This window comes from Diceros bicornis, chromosome 35 (genome assembly GCF_020826845.1).
Source record: "Diceros bicornis minor isolate mBicDic1 chromosome 35, mDicBic1.mat.cur, whole genome shotgun sequence".
Lineage (NCBI taxonomy): Eukaryota > Metazoa > Chordata > Mammalia > Perissodactyla > Rhinocerotidae > Diceros > Diceros bicornis.
This window is the reverse complement of record NC_080774.1, coordinates 28,577,735-28,595,915: the sequence shown is the minus strand read 5'-3', so window position 1 is coordinate 28,595,915 and position 18,181 is coordinate 28,577,735. Positions and strand designations below refer to the sequence as shown.

Genomic DNA, 18,181 nt, shown 5'->3' with positions numbered 1-18,181 from the left:
TTAAGCACTTAGGAATCAAGTTAACAGAAATGTGCAACCTACGCAAGGAAAATTTAAAAACGCTACTGAAAGATACTAACATAAACTTGAACAAGTAGAAAGACATCCTCTGTTCTTGGACGGGACTCAACATTATCAAGATGTCAGTTCTCCCTAACTTAATTTATGAATTCAATGCAATCCCAATAAAAATACCAACAAGACACTAGACAAGATGACACTAAATTTCATATAGACAGACAAAAATGTAAGAATAGCTAGGAAAACAGTGAAAAAGAAAAGCTACAAGAGGGGATGAGCCCGACCGGACATTAAAACATACCATATAGGGCCTTAATAATTAAAACAGCGGTACTGGTACATGCACAGACAGAGAGAACTGGTCCAGAATTAGACTCAAGTATATATGGAAATTTAAAATATGGCAAAGGTGGCATCTCAAATCACTGGAATCAAGATGAACTTTGTAACAGGTGGTGTTGGGACAAATTAGTAGCCATTTGGAAAAAGATAAAATTAGATCCATACCTCACACCATATACATAAATAAACTCCAAGTAGATTAAAGATCTAAATGAAAAAATTAATCTATACAAGTACTAAAAGAAAACATGGATGAATTTCTTTTTAACTTTGGTATAGGGAAAGTCTTTCTCGCTATGATTCAAAATCCAGAGGCAGTGAAAGAAAAGATTAATAAATTTAACTACATAAAAATTTTTAAAATTTTGCACGACAAAAAAAAAAATCAAAAGTCAAAAGACAACTGATCATTTGGGAGAAAATACCTGCAACCATGTACCACAGACACAGGGCTAATATTTCTAACACATAAAGAGCTCTTAAAAACGAAGGGACACAGCATTATTCACAATAGCCAAAAGGTGGAAGCAAGCCCAGTGTCCATTGACAGATGAATGGATAAACAAAATGTGGTGTATTCATACAATGGAATATCATTCAGCCTTAAAAAGGACTTTCTGACACATGCTACAACATGGACGAATCTTGAAGACATTATGATAAGCTTATGAAATAAGCTAGCCACAAAAGGAAAAATACTATATGATTCCATTTATATGGGGTACCTACAACAGGCAAATTCATAGAGACAGAGAGCAGAATGGCGGTTGCCAAGGGCTGCAGGGAAAGAAGAATGGGGAGTTATTGTCTAATGGGTACAGAGTTTTAGTTTGGGAAGATGAAAAACAGTTCTGGAGGTAGATGGTGGTGATGGCTGCACAACAGTGTGGATATGGTTAATGCCACAGAACTATTTAAAAATAGTTAAAATGGTACATTTCATGTTAAGTGTATTTTACCATGATTAAAAAAAGAGAAAAAAAACCCCGAGGGACAAAACCCCCAAAAATCTGATAGAAAAACAGGGAAAAGATATGAACAGACAATTCACAAAAAAAGACATACACATGAAAACATATGAAAAAATGTTCAAACTCACTCATAATTAGAGAAATGCAAATTAAAACAGCACTGAGACACCATTTTTCACCTATCGCACTGGCAAAAATGAAAGTAGGACAGCACACTCTGCTGGGGAGGTTGTAGGGAAACAAGCAGTATTCTCATACATTGTTGGTGGGAATGCAAATACAGTCCCTCTTGAGGGGAATTTGACAATAGGTAACAACCTTTCAACCCAGCCATTCCACTTCTAGGAATCCACACTGAACATTCACCTCCAACAACATGAAAACACATATGCACAGGGTTATTCACTGCAGAACGGTCTGTAATCGCGCGATATTGGAAACAACCTAAATGGCCATAGATAGTACAGTGAATGAATAAACTATGGTACATCCACACAATGAAGTAATATGCAGCTGTAAAAATTCATGAGGGAATTTCACAGCAGCATTATTCAGAATGACCAAAAAGTAGAAACAACTCAAATGTCCATCAACTGATGAATGGATAAATAAAATGTGGTATATCCATACAACAGAATATTATTTAGCCATAAAAAGTAATGAACTACTGACAACATAGATGAACCATAAAGACATTACGCCAAGTAAAAGAAGCCAGTCACAGACCACATATTGTATGATCCCATTTATGTGAAATGTCCAGAACAGGCAAATTTATACAGACAGAAAGTAGATTAGTGGTTGCCTAGGGCTAGAAGAGGAGATGGGCAGTGACTGTTAATAGATACAGAGTTTCTTGTTGGGGTGATAAAAATGTTCTAAAATTGATTGTGGTGATGCTTGCACAACTCTGTGAATATACTAAAAAGCACTGAGTTGTACACTTTAAATGGGTGATTGTATGGTCTATAAATTATATATCAATAAAACTGTTTTTAAAAATGAATAGGATCTCTATGAACAGATATGAGGTGATTTTCCAGACATACTGTTAAGTGAAAAAAGTAAACACAATTATCTATAGCATGCCGCCTTTCATATGAGAAAGAAGAGGATATAAGAAAATACATGACCATCTGTTCATTTGTGCCAAAGAAACACAGAGAGGATAATCCAGGTTCTAAAGAGATCACTTAGCTATAGGGGGTGAGTGGGAAAGGGGTGAAAAGAAGGGGAGAATGGAACAGGGTGGTAGGGTGAGGAGGAGGGACACTGCTCTGAGAACACCTTTGTGTATGGCTCTGACTCTTAGAACCACAGTCATGTTTCACACTCAAAAAGTAAACAATTGAAATCACCTAAGATCTAGGGGGAACCCCAAATGGAATATACTAACAATGAACCTACTGTATTACAAATAACATAACCACACTGAAGGGCATAAGGAAGAAAAGAACTAACCTAAGCAACCGTGGAAAACAGCAGCCTGACTGGATACTATAAGGCTAAAGACAAAAAGAACTGTGATTCCAGGGTTGGGGCAGAGAAAATACAAAATGAGCCTAGAACATCTTGCGGTGCCAGAAAGTAAGCAAGTGCTCAAAAAATTGATGAGGGTTTGTCACAGCTAACCTCAAGGAGATCCTAAATAGCCAAAGCCGGAACAGTGAGCAACAAAATGATGATAATATTAGATTCTGACCCATAGAATACAATGAATATCCATGGCGTCCATCCTGACACAAATAATAATCAAATAAATAAAGGAGAGAAGGGATAGCTCTTCCTTCAATTGAATTTCAATTAATAAATGTAAAAGGAGAGAGAGAAATAGGAAATTACCTTTAGGCAAACAACACAAAGATCCACAGGTGGATGCTAAGGTCAGTGAGTGTAAATCTGTGAGAACCGGAATTTGCATCCTCTCAAAGTATCTCCCCAAGACACTTACCGACTAGAAAGGGAAAGAGAGTGACTTCACAGTGTAGAAACCTGGCAACACCAACTGAATCAAGTGATCAAGGTAAATATCGCCAGTAATAAGACACAACATCATCTTCAACTCCTCGATATGATGCACTGAGAAGAACACCATGTTTGTGTTGTTCTGGCCAAAAACACACAACGTCACTCCAATCATGAGAAAACACCAAACATACCCAAACTGAGGGATATTAGACAAAATAACTGATCACTACTCTTTACAAGTAGAAGGCCAAGACAAGAAAAGACCACGTAACTGTTAAGCACTAAGGAGAAATGACTTAACGCAATATGGGATCTTGGATAGGATCCCGGAATGAAAATAGAACACTGGTGGAAAAACAGGTGAAATTCGAACTAGGTCTGTAGGTGTGATAATAATATTGTACCAATGTTACTTTCCTGTTCTTGATAATTATACTATGATTATATAAGATGTTAACCTGAGGGGAAGTAGGTTGAGTGACCTATGGGAACTCACAGTATTATTGCTGCAATATCTAAATCTAAAATTAGTTTAAAATAAAAAGTTTAAAAAGAAACAACCATCTGAGATTATGTATTTATCATCTGTAGCAATGTGAGGATGGGGACCACATCTGTATTGTTAACCACAAACCCACTAAAAGGAGCTTAAAAAAAAGCAGCTACTGCATATACATAAGAAAGTATCTACTCATTTCTCGGACTCGCAGCCCAGCAGTTGCACTTTCTCAGAATAGCGCATTCAGGAGTTCAATCTTACAAGTTTCCAAATTCCTCAGAGCATGGTTTTCACGGCCTTAAGAACACACGATAAAGAAGAGCACACTCTGAGCATCTCATACCCGGGTCCAGTGATGAGCCGTGACGTCTCCTGTGTGCTCTGGCCCGGAGCCGGGAAGCCTAGGTCTGCAGCTCAGGGTGGCACTACCAGGCTGTGCCGCTGACTTGCTCTAAGATGCCCCTCTCCGAGTCTCAGAGTAGGAAGCTCTAAACTAGACCAGGCGTCCGTCCACAAGCTAATTAGCCCACAGTTTTTGTACAGCCCAGGAGCACAGAATGCTTTTTACATTTTTAAGTGGTTGAGAAACTTCGTGACACATGAAAATTATATAAAATTCTAATTCCAGTGTCCATAAATAAAATTTTATTGGAAAATGGCCACTCTCCTATGTATTGTCTTTGGCTGTATCCACAGTTGACACCAGAGTGGAGTACACAGAGTCTGGCCCACAAAGCCTAAAATACTTACTCTTATAAGTATGATTATACTTATTATATTCACAACATATTACAATACTATTCCTGGGCCAGTCCCGTGGCTTAGCGGTTAAGTGCGCGTGCTCCGCTGCTGGCGGCCCCGGGTTCGCATCCCCGCGCGCACACGACGCACCGCTTCTCCGGCCATGCTGAGGCCTCCTCCCACATACAGCAACTAGAAGGATGTGCAGCTATGACACACAACAATCTACTCGGGCTTTGGAGGGAAAAAATAAATAAATAAAATCTTTAAAAAAAATACTATTCTATTATTATATTTACAACAAAAGTTTGCGGGCCCTTGAAGCAGCCCCCTCTGAGGATATTTCAGTTCTAACCACGGTTATGAACCACACGGAAGGCACCCTGGCCGCCCGGGAGCCGACCGTCCCACGGCCACGGCCTGTCGTACCCAGGCCCCAAGACTGAAGTGGCGCCCCCAGCCGCTGGAGCAGACACCTGCGAGCGCCGGCAAGCTCCGCCTGGCCAGGCCCGCCCCGGCCCGGGAGGCAGCGCAGTCAAGACCGCCGTGGGGAATCGGGCTGCCCCCCGGTTAGCTGGGTGACTTTGGACGAGTCCCCGGACCTCCCGGCCTCGGTGCCCTCCCGGTAAAGGGCGATCATCACAACACTCACCTCGCAGGGCTGCTGCGAAGGTGAAGGGCAAGGACGCGAGTCAAGGGTCAGCGCCGGTCTCGGCCCGGGCAGACGCGGGATCAATGGCGGCTCGTGCTGTGGTCCCTGAGACCACTCCCGAGGCCGGGCCCGTCCTGGCCCCCGGGGCGGCGGCTCGCCGTGAGGCGGCCCCCGGGGCGGCCTGGAGGCCCGGCCTCGTCGCTCCCGCGCTCCGGCCTCGGTTTCTCCGACGGCCGCACCGAGGCTGCCGGGGGATCCCCCAGCGCCGGCCGCCCCTCAGGCTCGCGCCCCCACCCCGCCCCGGCTCCGCAGAGTCGCGCCCCACCTCCCGGGGGCCGCCCCCAACCCGCGCGTACACCCGCCCCACGCTCCCCGGCACTCACCAGGCATCTCCACGGCAACGGCCCGACCGCCCCGTCCCCCGCGCCGGCCGGCTGCGCGCCTGACAACAAGGCGCGCTCCCATTGGCTGCGGTGCCGGCTCCGCCAGCCAATCAGCGAGGCGCACGCGCTGCTCCACCGCCCGGCCGGCGGGCTGCTGGGCCCCTGCGGGTGGCGTCGGGCGCCGAGCCGAGCGGCCTGAAGCGCATCTCGAACCTCCGTGAGTCTCCGCTGTGTGCGCGCGCTGCTGTGGGCTCGGAGCGCCGGCTCGCGGAGCGGTCGGACTCCCGGCTCCACCGCTGGTAATACGTGTGAAGAGTCGGGCTCGGTGCCTGGCCCCGAGCAGTCGCCAAATGACGGGCTGTGTTATCGTTGTTACAAGCGGGACAGGTGCTCTGAAGGCAGTGGAAACGTGGGGAACGTTTAGAGGGAACCCGGGGAGGAAGAGTCGTCTTCTTCATATTACCTGTGCCTCACCTCTTTCCGAAAAGGATTTGAAGCCCAAAGGCACAGATGCAATCAACTAGTGAAACAAAGGGGGGAAAAACCCAAAACTCAGAGACCCGGGAAACGAGGGAGTGACAGCATTCCAGAGCCGAGAAGAGGGTCCCGCACGGAAGGGTTGCCGAGCGCGGCTTCAGCTTCGGGCTGAGAGACGTCACGCTCTTGGGAGCTAAGCGTTTTGGGGGAGGCCTTCACCCTGTGGTTGAACCTCATAGCTGCTGGAGTCCAGCAAGGATGATTTAAATAGCAATGAATGACATGACTTTCTTTTTGACTTTCAAGACAGTAAAATCCTGGTGAAGAACTCATAGAGTCAGTTCAGTACAAGAAAGCTTTACTGATATGCCAGGAGGTACAAAAATAATTGAGTCACTAACTTTGATTTTGAGAGGCGTACAGCCTTGGGGGACAGGGGCAATGAACAGAAGCATAAACAGATGGTTTCAAAGTTTCATGGATAACATGCAACCTAGGGTGCAGCCTCCACCCCCAGTTGTATCTTGAAAGGGGCTCTGGAGACAGTCTGAGACAGTCGAAAAAACATGAGAAGGGTGGTCCAAACAGCAGGGAGCTGTGTGGCAAGGGTTTGGCGGTGAGAAAGAGTGCAGGCCACAGGCAGAAGCCTTGGGCAGCACGGTATTGCCAGGGGACAAAGCTCAGGGCCACAACGGGGAGATAATGCTGGAGAGGGGGGAGGGCCAGTCCCCACAGCAAGCAGATGACATCCCTCTCACTACAGTGGGGTGAGAGATTTAAGGTGGGGAGACCAGATTGGAGGCTGTTGCCTTATGGTCCTGGCAGGGGCTAGGGCTGAATCCCTCCTTGGGCACTTCAATCGCTCTTTTACATACAACCCACAAATATTCCCTGAGCCCCTCTGGGAAGCAGGACACCCATGTTGGCGGAAGGAATGACTGCAGAAACAGTTGGGACAGGGAGCCAGGGGAAGGAATTCCAAGCTCTAGCTTTTCGTGAGTCTTCAGCAGTGGTCAGGTACAAACACAGCAGGCAGAGGCACATTCCACTGGAAACTAACTTTGTTAACTAGGTGGACTGCGTAGACTGAACATCTCCATCTGGTGTTTCACTGGTGCACTACAGACAAGGATGATCAAACCTTTAACTGTGCAGGGAAACACAGCACCCACCACAGAGTCTTAAGACATGTAAACTCTTCATTGAACATCTGGAAGGAAACTGAAAAGGACACTTCCTCTGGGCTCCCCCCACCCCACCTGTATATTCTCTGAAATGCAAAAGCATGACATGGTATTTTGATGGGGGGGCGGAGATCCCATTCATTCACTTTCTAGTGGCAGACATTGCCTTTCCAGGTTTGCCATTCTGGGACATGGATTTTACAAGGTGCACAGCTACAGAGAATTCTCAGCAAGACTCATGGGAGAAGACGGAGTTTGGCAACGCCCAGGAAAGGTCTCTGAATCCCAGGCTGCCCTGCTCTCCTGCTGGGCACAGCAGTCCCCTTCAAGGGGAGGGAACTGCCCAGACCAGCCCAGGCTGAGAATGGAAACATCTGGTCAGCAGAGTCTGCAGGAAGGCCCAGGCTAGAGCAGGCTGGCAGCCTTCCCTACCAGCCTGCACATGGGCATGGAGAGCAGGGCCTCCAGGCTGAGCCCTCCACCCTCGGATTTGAGCAGCCTAAATACAATACATGAAAGAGCGGCCCTGAAGACAGGCAACATCCCACCTCCCAGGTTCCCTCAAGTCCCCACCTCATTAGCCAGCCCCTCTGCCCAGGATGGCCCAGAATGCCAGGGAGGGGTAAAAGGAAGTAAAGAAGTCGTGTCTGAAAGACGAAGCTCTCTTCATTTATTAGAATGAGGATGGGGAAGAAGAGGATTGTGAGGTCACAGGCATGTCTGCACGTGGGGGTGCCAGAAGCTGGTATCCACCAAGCCCTCACTCTGCCAGAAGGCTTCTGTGGAAGGGGCCGCCAGCTCACAGATGCCCTGGATGCTCTCCATGCCAATCATAAAAAAGTGACGACTGTCCCCTTCTTGCCAATCTGCCAGGGCTCCAGGGGGAGAAAGCGCATAATTATCCTTCAGGAGACAAAGAAAAAGATGTCATCAGCTCCTTGGCTAATTATTCCAAGACCCCTAGCCAGGCATTCCCACCATGGGCTCCCCAGCCAGCCGGCCTTAGCCCCCCGGGCATTTGCAAGCCTGCCTCTCCTCCCAACCCCCAACAGGGCAGTGGGCCTGTCAGGGGCGGGGTGGTGGCTGCACCTCATTGTGTCCCACCCAGGAAGGCTACTCAACACAGCAGCCTCTGTGGTCACTGTATGCCCTGTCTATGGGCTCAGAGGGCAGCCCTCCCTCTTCCAAACTGCAGGCTCCCAGGACACCCTTGGGGGGAGTATGTGTGACCACCTCAAGTTTTCTCATCTGTAACTAGGCATAATGGAGGTATCTACCTCATGGGGGTGGCATGTCTGCATGAGCGGGTGTGCAGAGGGGAACAGAGTTTGTAAGGATCAAATGGGATGATGCCCGTAAGGCACCTATAGGGCACCTGGCGCGTGATAAGTATTCGCACATTACTTATTGTTGTTAGAATTATCGTCTCTCCTCACCTTGAGGACCAGGTCCGAGCACCTCCCAGGAGTGACCATTCCTCACCAGCCTTTCTGGGCCAACAAAGGCTCCATTCTCAAAGGTTCTTTCAACCTTCTCATGCCCTTAGATCCTCACAGGCATGGACTGGGCTCAGGAATATTTTTCGCCCAGGAAGAAACTTTAACCTTGCCACAGGATCCCAGGTTTGGGAGCTGTAGGGGCTTCCTGGGGAATCACTGAATCCATGCCTCTCTATTCACAGAAGAGAAGGCTACAAACCAGAGAGGGTTCACTTCCAGGTTTGTCTGGGTCCCCAGCTCTGCTAGACCCAGAACCCAGGCCTCCAGACATCTGGACCAATGCTCTTACCACTACTCCGTGACCCTCCTGGGAGCCTTACCTAGGACCTGGTTGGGCCACAGGCCCAAAGGCCACAGCCTCAGGACATACCCAGAATTCCACCTCACCAGGCCAGAGAAATTCTCCAAGAAAATTACTCTTGATTTTCTAAGATGTAGGCAGCTGATATGGCTATGGCTTTGTCAGATAACAACATCCTAACCTGCCAGGTGCGGAAGCAAATATAATACATTGCCATCCCATGCAGTGTCCCCAGGGAGTGGTTAAAGGAAAGGCTTCCCCCTTCACAGATGGAAACACAGAGGTTTAAGAGGTCACGCCTTGCCCAGGTGTCATAGGGACAGCTGCAGAGCCAGGAATTCATTCAATTCTGATACCACTCTGAAGGCTGACCCTCCACCAGGGGGCCAGAGAGGTCAAGGGTCAAGTCTTCTGTAGTGCCAGGAATTTATTTTTTCCCCCAACTTTAGGAGGGGCATTGAGGTAGGATCACTATCCCCCGGTGGCGCAGCAGTCCAAGAGGGTCCTCTCCCTGCTCCTACGCACCGGTCCTGGTCCAGGCCCAGTTCCTTGGTGAGGAACTCGAAGAGGCGGGCGCTGTGGCCGCGGTTCTCCTCGGCCGTGCCCACCACACCGATGGAAGAGACGAGCAGCTGCGCGCAGGGCTCGGTCGAGCCGTTCACCGCCATGGCCAGGCCCGGCCGCACCGTCGCGTTCACGCGCTGCGGGGGACACGAAAGAAGCCGCTGTAGGCCAGGCTCGCTCTGAGGACAGAACGGCGCGGGGTCGGTCCGAGACGCACGGGCCCGTGGGATCAGGACTGGGGGCACCGGCCGGGGTCCCTGGAGGTCACGTTGGGGTCATGGCTGGGGAAGGCGACACGGAGCAGACGTGGGGAGTGTGGAGAGCGGGAGGTCAGGGGTCCCTGTCGGTCACGGTGGGACAGCCGGGGCGTGGACAGAGCCCGACCCCTGGTCCACCGACTTCCCCCAACCCGGTGCTCCCAGGCCCACGCTCACGTCCTCGGGTTTGCCCAGGATGGCGGCGGCGGCCGCGCAAAGCCGCTTCTCTAGTCCTGCGGGCACGCGGCCGGCGGGCAAGTTCGTGTCCAGCTCAAGGAACGGCATGTCTAGCAGGAAGGCGCGCAAACCACCACCGCGGAGAAAGAACGCGCGGAGTCCGGGTCCATGTTCCAAGGGTCAGAGACTAGGGGGCAGGGGCGGGGCGCCACGGGAACCGGGCTCCTCATTGGATGGGCAGGCAGGCAGCGCCCCCCGATTGGCTGCCTACCCCGGCCCGGCCGACAACCTCGGCGTACGCGGGAGCTGATTTCCGGAAGTCCTGCCGCCCCGCCCACTCCGTGTAACCCCACCCCCAACGAGGCGTCGGCCGAGGCTTGGCCCCGCTCACTGCGCCCCAGTCCCGCCCCCCCTGCCGCCACACTGGCCGCGGTTTTCCGTCCCCTGTGGCTTTCGGGCGCTGCGGTGTCTGCTTCCTGGCCCACATTTAGATGGAGGTCTGAACGCCCCGCAAACACACACGCCGTAGGGGCGTTCCCCAGGCTCGACCCTAATAACGTTACATCGTCACAGAGGCTTAGCAAATGTTGTTGAATGAGTTGCCATCATTTCAAATTCAGGCAACTTCACGTTCAACGTGGGAACCTGCGCTTCTCTTGATCAGGAGACCTGGTGACACGTGTGGGCTCGGGTAGGGCTGGCCAGAGACCCTCGGGCTCACTGCATCCCTACCTGGCCCCCACAGACGTCTGCCTTTGTGGCCTCTTGTGCCTGCGGCAACCTCGCCTCACAGTGAAGTACTGTCCACCAGGGGGTGAGAGCGAGCCAGGTCCTGGTCGACTTCCCAGCAACGTTTAGGGTACCCTACCTTTTTGTAGGCAAAACAAAAGGTGTTATTTAAAACGTGGACATCTGTTGAAAAGGCTAAACAGGGTGCTCTCATCAGTACTGCAAAGTGGTTTGAATTGTAGATGAAAATATAATTGTGTGGGTGTATATGAACAATTTCAATTACACATCTAAAATTCTATATAAGCGGGCATATTAAAGGAGCCTCCACAGAAAGGCAGGCGGGCGGGAGGCTCTGTCTGGTCATGACCCTGTCCCATCAGCAGTTTATTAGATGACTCAGATATCAGAGGGTCTGGGACACAAGGCAGGTAGGTGGTGACAGTCCTGAGGGGAAAGGACAGGGACAGGTGGCAAGTGTGGGACCCACAGTGGGGCATGGAGAAGACAGTGGTGGGGTTATGAGGAGGCAGGGGGGTTCAAGGCCACTGGGCAGCACCCGGGGGCCAGGAACTAACCTGGGACTTCCCTCCCTGCAAGGAGGTTCATGCACCAGGCCTGCACCCCACCTGTGGGAAAGAGTGTCACCCAGAGGGAGAGAGACCTAGGAGACTGAGGCCTGATTCAAACCTGATTCTTCACCGGGTCAACCTCCATCTGTGCTCAGCTCAGGGGGCGTGGAACCAGCTCCCTGCCAGGACTGAGGGGGGAAGCACTGGGCTGAGGAGCCCAGACGGGATCACCTGACTCCCCCAGGGGCTGGGGAGGTTGGGGAAGTGTCCCTGGAGAAGCCACATGGTGACACATGCGAAAAGGCCCGGGGGGGCACCACGCAAAGAAGGTGAGGAGGCCTCTGGAAGCAGTGGACACAGCCTGAGCCAAGGTTAGGAGGCTGAGGTGGGAGCTGGGAGGGCCGGGAAATGATGGGCTACTGTGTGCAACCTGGAGGGGGTAGCCCGGAGGGGTGGGCGCAAGGCTTTGAATGCAAAGTTGAGTAACCTGTATTTCAGCCTCAGGTCAATGAGTCACCGTGGAAAGTTTCAAACAGAGAAGGGACAGGGTCAATATGTGTTTATTAAAGCTCTCTCCAGAGGGCACATGGAAGTCAGAGTGTAAGGGGTAAGGGAGGAGACAGACAAAAGAAGGAATGCAGGCCTGATGCATGGAGGGAACCGCGGACCGGAGACTATGCAGGATCTCTTGCTCACAGCCAAGGAGAGGCATCTCTTTCTTCTGACGACAGAGTCTCCTTCGTTGTCGCTGGCTCTGCAGGCCTGGCCCCCGCTCATTGCAACAAAACCTGCGCCAAGGGCCTCAGCTTCTCCTTCACGGCCGGGTCCAGTGGAGGCAGGTCCTTGGTCTTCATGAGGACTGCGTGGGCCTCCTGGAAGAGGTCCTCCCCCACCGTGGCCTCCACGCGCTGGCGCCACGCGGCCAGCTTGGGTCGGCTTTTAAAGACTTGGCAGCCGGCGCTGACGGGCTATGGGGAGAGGGAGCCGGGCGGGGGGCTGAGCACGGTCAAGTACAAGGCAGCATGACCTGGTTAGGGATTCTTCTGGTGGACTTTCCCTCCTCTGCCACACCAGTGGTAGGCTGAGGTTCTCTTCCAGGAGACACTGGGAAGCTCCTCAATATCCCTGCAGGATTCTGAAGCCCCATTTTACAGATAAGGATGCTGAGGCTCGGAGGGGGAAGTGACTCGCCCAGGGTCCCAGGGCCAGAAAGGGCAACATGAGCTGGTACATTGGCTCCCTCCCAGGATGCCCCACTGCCCACTGGGCAACCCGACCCCTCGGCACTCACATGCATCAGCTCTGTGATGGCCACCAAGTCAGCCACTGAGATGTGGGGCCCGGCGAGGAAGGCCTGGTCCTTCAGGAACTTGTCCTCAAGCAACTGCAGGCACCTGTCCAGCTCGGCCAGAGTAGACGCCAACGTCTCGGGGGGCACTCGTTCACCCAGTAACACAGGGCCCATCAACTGGTGGGTGGGCAGGCAGACAGAAGGCTCAGGGTCTGCCCCAAACCCACCCTGATTCCTGCTCTCATCCAGTCTATCACCAATCCTTCAGGTTTCTCCTCACTCCAGCCCACCCCCTTCTACCCATGGCCACCATCAGTGTCATCTCCTACCCCAACAGGGACAGCCTCCACCTCTCCCTGGTCCTCACACAGGGCCGCCAGTGGGGATCCTTCTGCAATCCAGTCTGCCCTGGTCTTCTCCCTGCATAAAGCCTTCCATGGCTCCCCACTGCCCTCACCAGAAAAGGCCTCAACACAAGGCCCTCACCAGTGCAGCAGCCATTATCTCCCCACCCCCACCTCCTACTCCACTCCAGGCTTCTCAAATGGGAATGTGCATGCGAATCCCTCTGGGGTCTGGTTAACAGTGCACACTCCTAATCAGTACGCCTGGGTACTGGGGCCCGAGACTCTGCATTTCCAACAAGCTCCCAGGTGATGCTGATGCTCCTAGTCCAGGGATCACCCTCTGAGTAGCAAAGGTCTACACTCACTCGACTCGACTTCTCTCCATTCTGCCCTCAAATGCACCAGGCTCCTGCCCCCACCAGCTTGAGGGGGCTCCTCTCCCAGCCCCTAGGGGCTCAAGGAAGACACTTTCAAGGTTATGGAAACCTACTTTTTGCCAAATGGCCCTTCAGAACAGTGGTGCCCTCCCTGCAGCAGGGCGTGAGCATGCCCGTGTCATGCTCCCTCACACACAGGACACCCACTTCCTGCCGGGCACCATGTAAGCACTCTGCAAATAATAACTCAGAGGACACGTTTCAAAACCCCTGCACCTTTGATAAGGAACAATGGTACGTGCATGCTGCTTTAATGTGCACTGACTGGATTTTTACTGAGGTTAAATGTGTTTCCGTCCAGTTATTGACCATTTCTCTCTCTCCTTCAATTAAATCTTTGCTGGTTTCCTTTGCCCATTTTTCTCTCGTGTCTTTGTCTGATGGGTTTCTAAGAATATCTTAAATATTAAAAACGTTATTTCTTTCTAATATATCTTTGCCAAGATCTTCCCGATTTTCGCTTGTTTTAAGTTTAATCCTTTTTTCGTTACACAAAACTTCATTGTTTGTGTAAAATCAATTACTCTACTTTAAGTCTCCCACTCTTCTTAGGCTTAGAAATCCTTGCCCACCCAGAAGGCAGACCGACATTTCTTGAAATGTCTCCTCATTTCCTCCTAGTTTGAGTTTTTCACTTAACTTGACCTCTCCATCTGGAGAGTCTATGTGTAGCAAAGTGAGGATTTGATTTTTTTCTCCCCCAAAAGGCAGTCTTCCCAGGCAGCTGGGAGTGTGCAAAAGGGCAGAGGATTCATTTCCAGCAGCACCTGGGGGTCAGTCCCTGGCTCTGTGCTCAGGTTCCCCTCTGAGAAACAAGTTGAAGTCAGTTAGCCTAGGGAGTCTGCACTCTAGAAGTCAGTGTTCTACGGTCTCAGGTCTGAGGGCATGTTTTAAACAGAAAGCACCATTCGTGGAGCATCCTGGGAGGGGCCCTGCCCCTCGCGTGTGCCACACGGCCCAGGTGCAGCTCACCTTCTGCCACGTGGCCCGGAGGCAGCTACTCCGCAGAGCTGTGTGCTGCCACGCCAGGTACTCATCCACGCGGGCGCGGGCCTGCAGGTCCTGGGGGTACCAGTGGTCAGGGGCCTTGTACTTTCGGCTCAGATACAGCAGGATGGCCACACTGGGGGACATGGCAAGTGCAAGGGACATGCCCCAGTCACTTTTCAGCTACTCCACAGGGGCCGGGCTCTGGGTGAGGTAGGACCCCCCTCCTCACATGTCTTTCCCCAACTCCTGTGGGTGGAGCATTTCACTATCTCCATGGTGCAGAGTAGGAATGTGAGGCTCAGAGAGATTAGGTGACTGCCCAGGGTCGCACAGCTCTACACTTAGCCATCCCATCATCTGAACTAAGGGACCAAGTGAAAAACAAAATCTCATGGGATTTCAGAAGGCGGGGGGTGTGCTCAGAGAACACTTCCATTATCGAAGGGGCACCCAGCCTGGGTCCTGAAGGATGAGGCAACTCCAGCACCACTCCCCAACATATCCAAAGCACGGACACGCCAGGAGCAAGGCCAGGGCCCCCTCCCAGCCCTGGGCTCCTCTGCCCACTTTAACCCACTCTCCATCCTGGGGCTGGCATAGGTGTTCAGGACACACAAGCCACAATCCAAGCCATCAACAGTGGACACACAGGTGGCTGACTGGCCCCACAAGGCCCAGCAGCAGCCCAGGGACCCATTACCTCTCAGTCAAGGTGAAGTCCCCGTCCTTCAAGGCTGGCACCTTTCTCAGGGGGTTCACCTGGACAAAGGCATCGCTGTGATGCTGGCCTGGGGAAGAGACAGGCGGGTGGGGTGAACGCTGAGCACTGTGAGGTCTCTGCCCACGCTCCACCCCCACGTCCAGGCACCAGCTTTCCGAGGCCCCATCCAGGTGGGGCATCAGAGAAGAGGAGGTCACTCCGCTGGTCACCAAGTCACAGACACTGAGCCCACCAGAGGTCCACCCCTCCTGTGTCCACCCCCCTTGGACCTGGGCCGAGCACCATCTCAACCTGGGCCTGGGGGGAGGGTGACTCCCTGGAGCTGTCGTCCACCCCCACCCCCACCAATTCCATCCACACGTCAGACACTCCAGCCTCCTCCCTGGGCTCTAGGCTTGTCCCCTGCAATCCAGCTTCCTATGCAGGCTGGGTGACCTGTCCACACCCCAGAGCTCCAGCCACACCTGCTCCCAGCCCTCAGTCCAACCTCGCTCTCCCTAGGAGCCCCTGCCCCATTCAGCCACCCTGCTTCCAGCAAGTCAGCTCTTCTTTCTTCCCTGCACCCAACCCTCACAATTCCCTCCCCACTGGGGGTTCCCAGGTCTGACTCACTTGTGCATACCTCTCCCCAGCCCGGGCCAGTGCTGGATGGTACACCAATTAATGTGTGTGGAGTGAGAGGGCCTCAGTGGAACCAGGCTCCAGCCTGGCCATAAGCCCACCTGTGGGCCTCTTCGCCCCTCTACTGAGTGGACAGTATCACCCCTACCCATTCTCTCTCCAGAAGCTGCCTCTGTGCCCAGCCCCCATCCCAAGGAAGGCTGGAAAGGCAGAGCAAGGTGGCAGCGTAGCTGCGGGGGGCACCAAAGGCAGAAGGTGGGCAGGCTCAGCTAAGCACGAGTCTCCCTCCTGGCCTGCCCAAGGGGCTCTGGATCCTGGGTTTGCCCTACTGGCCAGTTACCGCCCTGTCCCCTCCACTGGATTCTGTAAAGGTGGGACCTAGGCAGGGGTGGGCAGGAGTAAAGAGGAGGCGAGACCAGGTGGAACAACCTGCTCCTGCCGGCAGCGGCAGAAACGCAAGAGATGGGGCCCACTCTCCCTGGGAAATGAGGAGACAGTTTCACTGTTTTCTCCAAGCCCTGGTGTGGAGGTGTTGGGGCGCTCATCCCACTTCCCACCCACTCACCCCCCGGCCGCTTTCTATCTGCTCTGCTCCCTCTTAACCTGTATTTTGAAAAATGTTTTGTATTCGCTCGGCGAAGGTGGAGGCTCTTTAAAAATGCACAGCTGATAACTGATGCCACGGTTTCCGCACTGGAAAGTCTGTCTCTTCCCGTCTGTCTGACTGCGTCCGTCTCCACACAGGCTGCCCAGAACCCCCACACCACCCCCTCACTACGTCCCCCCACCGCCCCCAGCCCCCTGCCTGCCGGGCGCACCTTTGAGCAGCTCCACGGTGCGCAGCTCGAAGGGGATGCCGTTCTTCTTGGCGAAGATGTAGACGGCGCGGCAGGGCTGGGACAGCAGGTCCAGGTAGAGCTCCAGGCCCATGGCGGGGGCGGCGGGCAGCCCCGGGGAGCAGAACACGGAGCGGGAGCGACGGGCAGGAATCGCCAGGCAACCGAGTCCACAGCGGCGCGCAGCCCCGCCCGAGCTCGGCCTCGCCATCCCCGCCCATTGGACGGCTCCGGAAAACTTTGGGCCAATCAGCGGCGCCCCCGCTGTCCCGCCTTCCGTCTCCAGGGCTTCGGGCTGCAGGCCTCTTACGTGGTGGGGAGGGCACAGGGAGACCCGGGCTCTGACCGGGGGCGAGGGGAGTCTCGCTGCCAGGTCATACCCCTTCCCTGGACGTCAGGGTTGGGCGTCAGATGGGGCAGGGGGGATGGTAATGGGAAACGGGACGACGCCAAGGGCGCTTCCAGCACAGACCCTCAGTGAATTTAGGCTGGAGAGGGCTGGGCTGCCTGCAGTTGGCCAAGCCACCTCCCCCTCACCCAGGGAGGGGGCTGAGGGAGACGGGGCTTCGGAGTCCCCGAGAACACAAAGTGAGGAGAAAGGAGGTGCAGCAGCCTCTACTGGGCCCAGTGCCCAGAGGCTGGGGAGGGTTTCTGGACCCCTACTCCCTGCACAGGCCAGGCCCCCGCCCCAGGGAGGAATGAGCCGTCCTCCCCAATCCCTGGGGTCTTCTTCATTACACTCCAGCTAATCCCTACCGGGGAGTGGATGCTCTGTGGAGCCCATCTGGAGATTCGCAGAGGGGCCTGGAACTTCCTCACTTCCTTTGCAGGGCCAAGTCCCTCCAACTTTGGCCCTGGGGCTCCTGAAGCCTGTGGCTCTGACACCCCCATTCCATAAGAGGGCCTTCTGGCTATGAAGACCCTGCCCCTAAACTCAAGATTCAGAGGAAAGCCCCTTGGCAAGAGGGTCACTTATTGGGAAACTGGAGAACAGCTTGGCCTCCCTGGTCCCCCAAGCTCTGGGTTTAAGGAAGACCTACTTCCCAGGAGACTGCCTTCTGACCTAGTGCTGCAGCCCTCTCCCGGTTGGGAGGGCCATGTTCTCCACCCCTTCAGTGGCCTGCCCTCCACAAGACCCCTTTGGCCAGATTGCGGCATCATCCAATCTCCCTGCTTCCTCCCTGGCCACCCTCCAGTCCGACCCCAGCAGCCAGAATATTATTCCAAAACGCAATCTGAGCATACCGTTCTCCTTTAGGGTTACAGCTCCTGGCACAGCATTTAAGGCCCTGCACGACTGAGTCTTGACCAGGAGAGTTGCTGTTTAGATTTTCCCCTCCTGACCAGTTCCTCAGGACAGATGCAGGACTCAGGCTCCACAGTCCCTGGTGGCAAAGGGCCATGTCCTGGGGGGCTGGCCCAGCCAACTGATCAGTCCCTGTGCCTACAGCCCGTACATGAGAGATGCCTGCCGCCCCTATGCTGTCTGATAAATCACTTTCTCCAAGAACTACAAGTCTAGAGGGCATTTGTTAATTTCACTCTTGGCAACCCTCTGGGGAAGCGGACCCACAGGGCCCAGCAAGGGGGGTTGACTTTGG

At 53.3% G+C, this 18,181-nt stretch overlaps 3 protein-coding genes across 13 annotated transcripts in view; all 3 read right to left on the bottom strand.

The window, feature by feature from the left end:
- Window positions 1-5,618, bottom strand: part of CABIN1 (calcineurin binding protein 1) — a 156,034-nt gene extending 150,416 nt beyond the window's left edge. For 6 of the 9 annotated variants that reach the window (XM_058531935.1, XM_058531943.1, XM_058531944.1 and 3 more), the window contains exon 1: window positions 5,195-5,401. The gene's annotated coding sequence lies outside the window, so the exon portion shown is untranslated. Of the gene's footprint in view, window positions 1-5,194; window positions 5,404-5,577 lie in introns of those variants that run through there. The other 3 variants (XM_058531936.1, XM_058531945.1, XM_058531940.1) reach the window with 3 other exon arrangements.
- Window positions 5,619-7,886: 2,268 nt separating this feature from the next.
- DDT (D-dopachrome tautomerase) lies at window positions 7,887-10,227 on the bottom strand. 2 transcript variants are annotated; one of them, XM_058531933.1, is made up of 3 exons: window positions 10,037-10,227; window positions 9,564-9,781; window positions 7,887-8,141 (listed from the first exon to the last, which is right to left on the bottom strand). In XM_058531933.1, the coding sequence occupies exons 1-3, from the start codon at window positions 10,142-10,144 to the stop codon at window positions 8,069-8,071; spliced, it is 399 nt and encodes a 132-aa protein (XP_058387916.1). In that variant the 5' UTR covers window positions 10,145-10,227; the 3' UTR covers window positions 7,887-8,068. The 2 variants fall into 2 exon arrangements, with proteins under 2 accessions (XP_058387916.1, XP_058387917.1); XM_058531934.1 differs by having other exon boundaries at window positions 9,564-9,739; window positions 10,037-10,226.
- Window positions 10,228-12,083: 1,856 nt separating this feature from the next.
- Window positions 12,084-16,693, bottom strand: LOC131398429 (glutathione S-transferase theta-3-like). 2 transcript variants are annotated; one of them, XM_058531930.1, is made up of 5 exons: window positions 16,563-16,693; window positions 15,103-15,190; window positions 14,385-14,535; window positions 12,629-12,805; window positions 12,084-12,305 (listed from the first exon to the last, which is right to left on the bottom strand). In XM_058531930.1, exons 1-5 carry the CDS (start codon window positions 16,672-16,674, stop codon window positions 12,111-12,113), a joined length of 723 nt encoding a protein of 240 aa, XP_058387913.1. In that variant the 5' UTR covers window positions 16,675-16,693; the 3' UTR covers window positions 12,084-12,110. The 2 variants fall into 2 exon arrangements, with proteins under 2 accessions (XP_058387913.1, XP_058387915.1); XM_058531932.1 differs by lacking the exons at window positions 14,385-14,535; window positions 16,563-16,693 and having other exon boundaries at window positions 15,103-15,168.
- Between the last annotated feature and the right edge of the window lie 1,488 nt (window positions 16,694-18,181).

Excerpts from the sequence above, each read along its gene's own strand:
- DDT (XM_058531933.1), bottom strand. The coding sequence starts at position 10,144 with ATGCCGTTCCTTGAGCTGGACACGAACTTGCCCGCCGGCCGCGTGCCC. Across the intron at positions 9,782-10,036 it reads TCCTGGGCAAACCCGAGGAC|AGCGAGCCTGGCCTACAGCG; the intron begins GTGAGCGTGGGC and ends TTCTGTCCTCAG. Across the intron at positions 8,142-9,563 it reads CTGGGCCTGGACCAGGACCG|GATAATTATGCGCTTTCTCC; the intron begins GTGCGTAGGAGC and ends TGTCTCCTGAAG.
- LOC131398429 (XM_058531930.1), bottom strand. The coding sequence starts at position 16,674 with ATGGGCCTGGAGCTCTACCTGGACCTGCTGTCCCAGCCCTGCCGCGCC. Across the intron at positions 12,806-14,384 it reads TCCGGGCCACGTGGCAGAAG|TTGATGGGCCCTGTGTTACT; the intron begins GTGAGCTGCACC and ends CCCACCCACCAG. Across the intron at positions 12,306-12,628 it reads CCATCACAGAGCTGATGCAT|CCCGTCAGCGCCGGCTGCCA; the intron begins GTGAGTGCCGAG and ends CTCTCCCCATAG.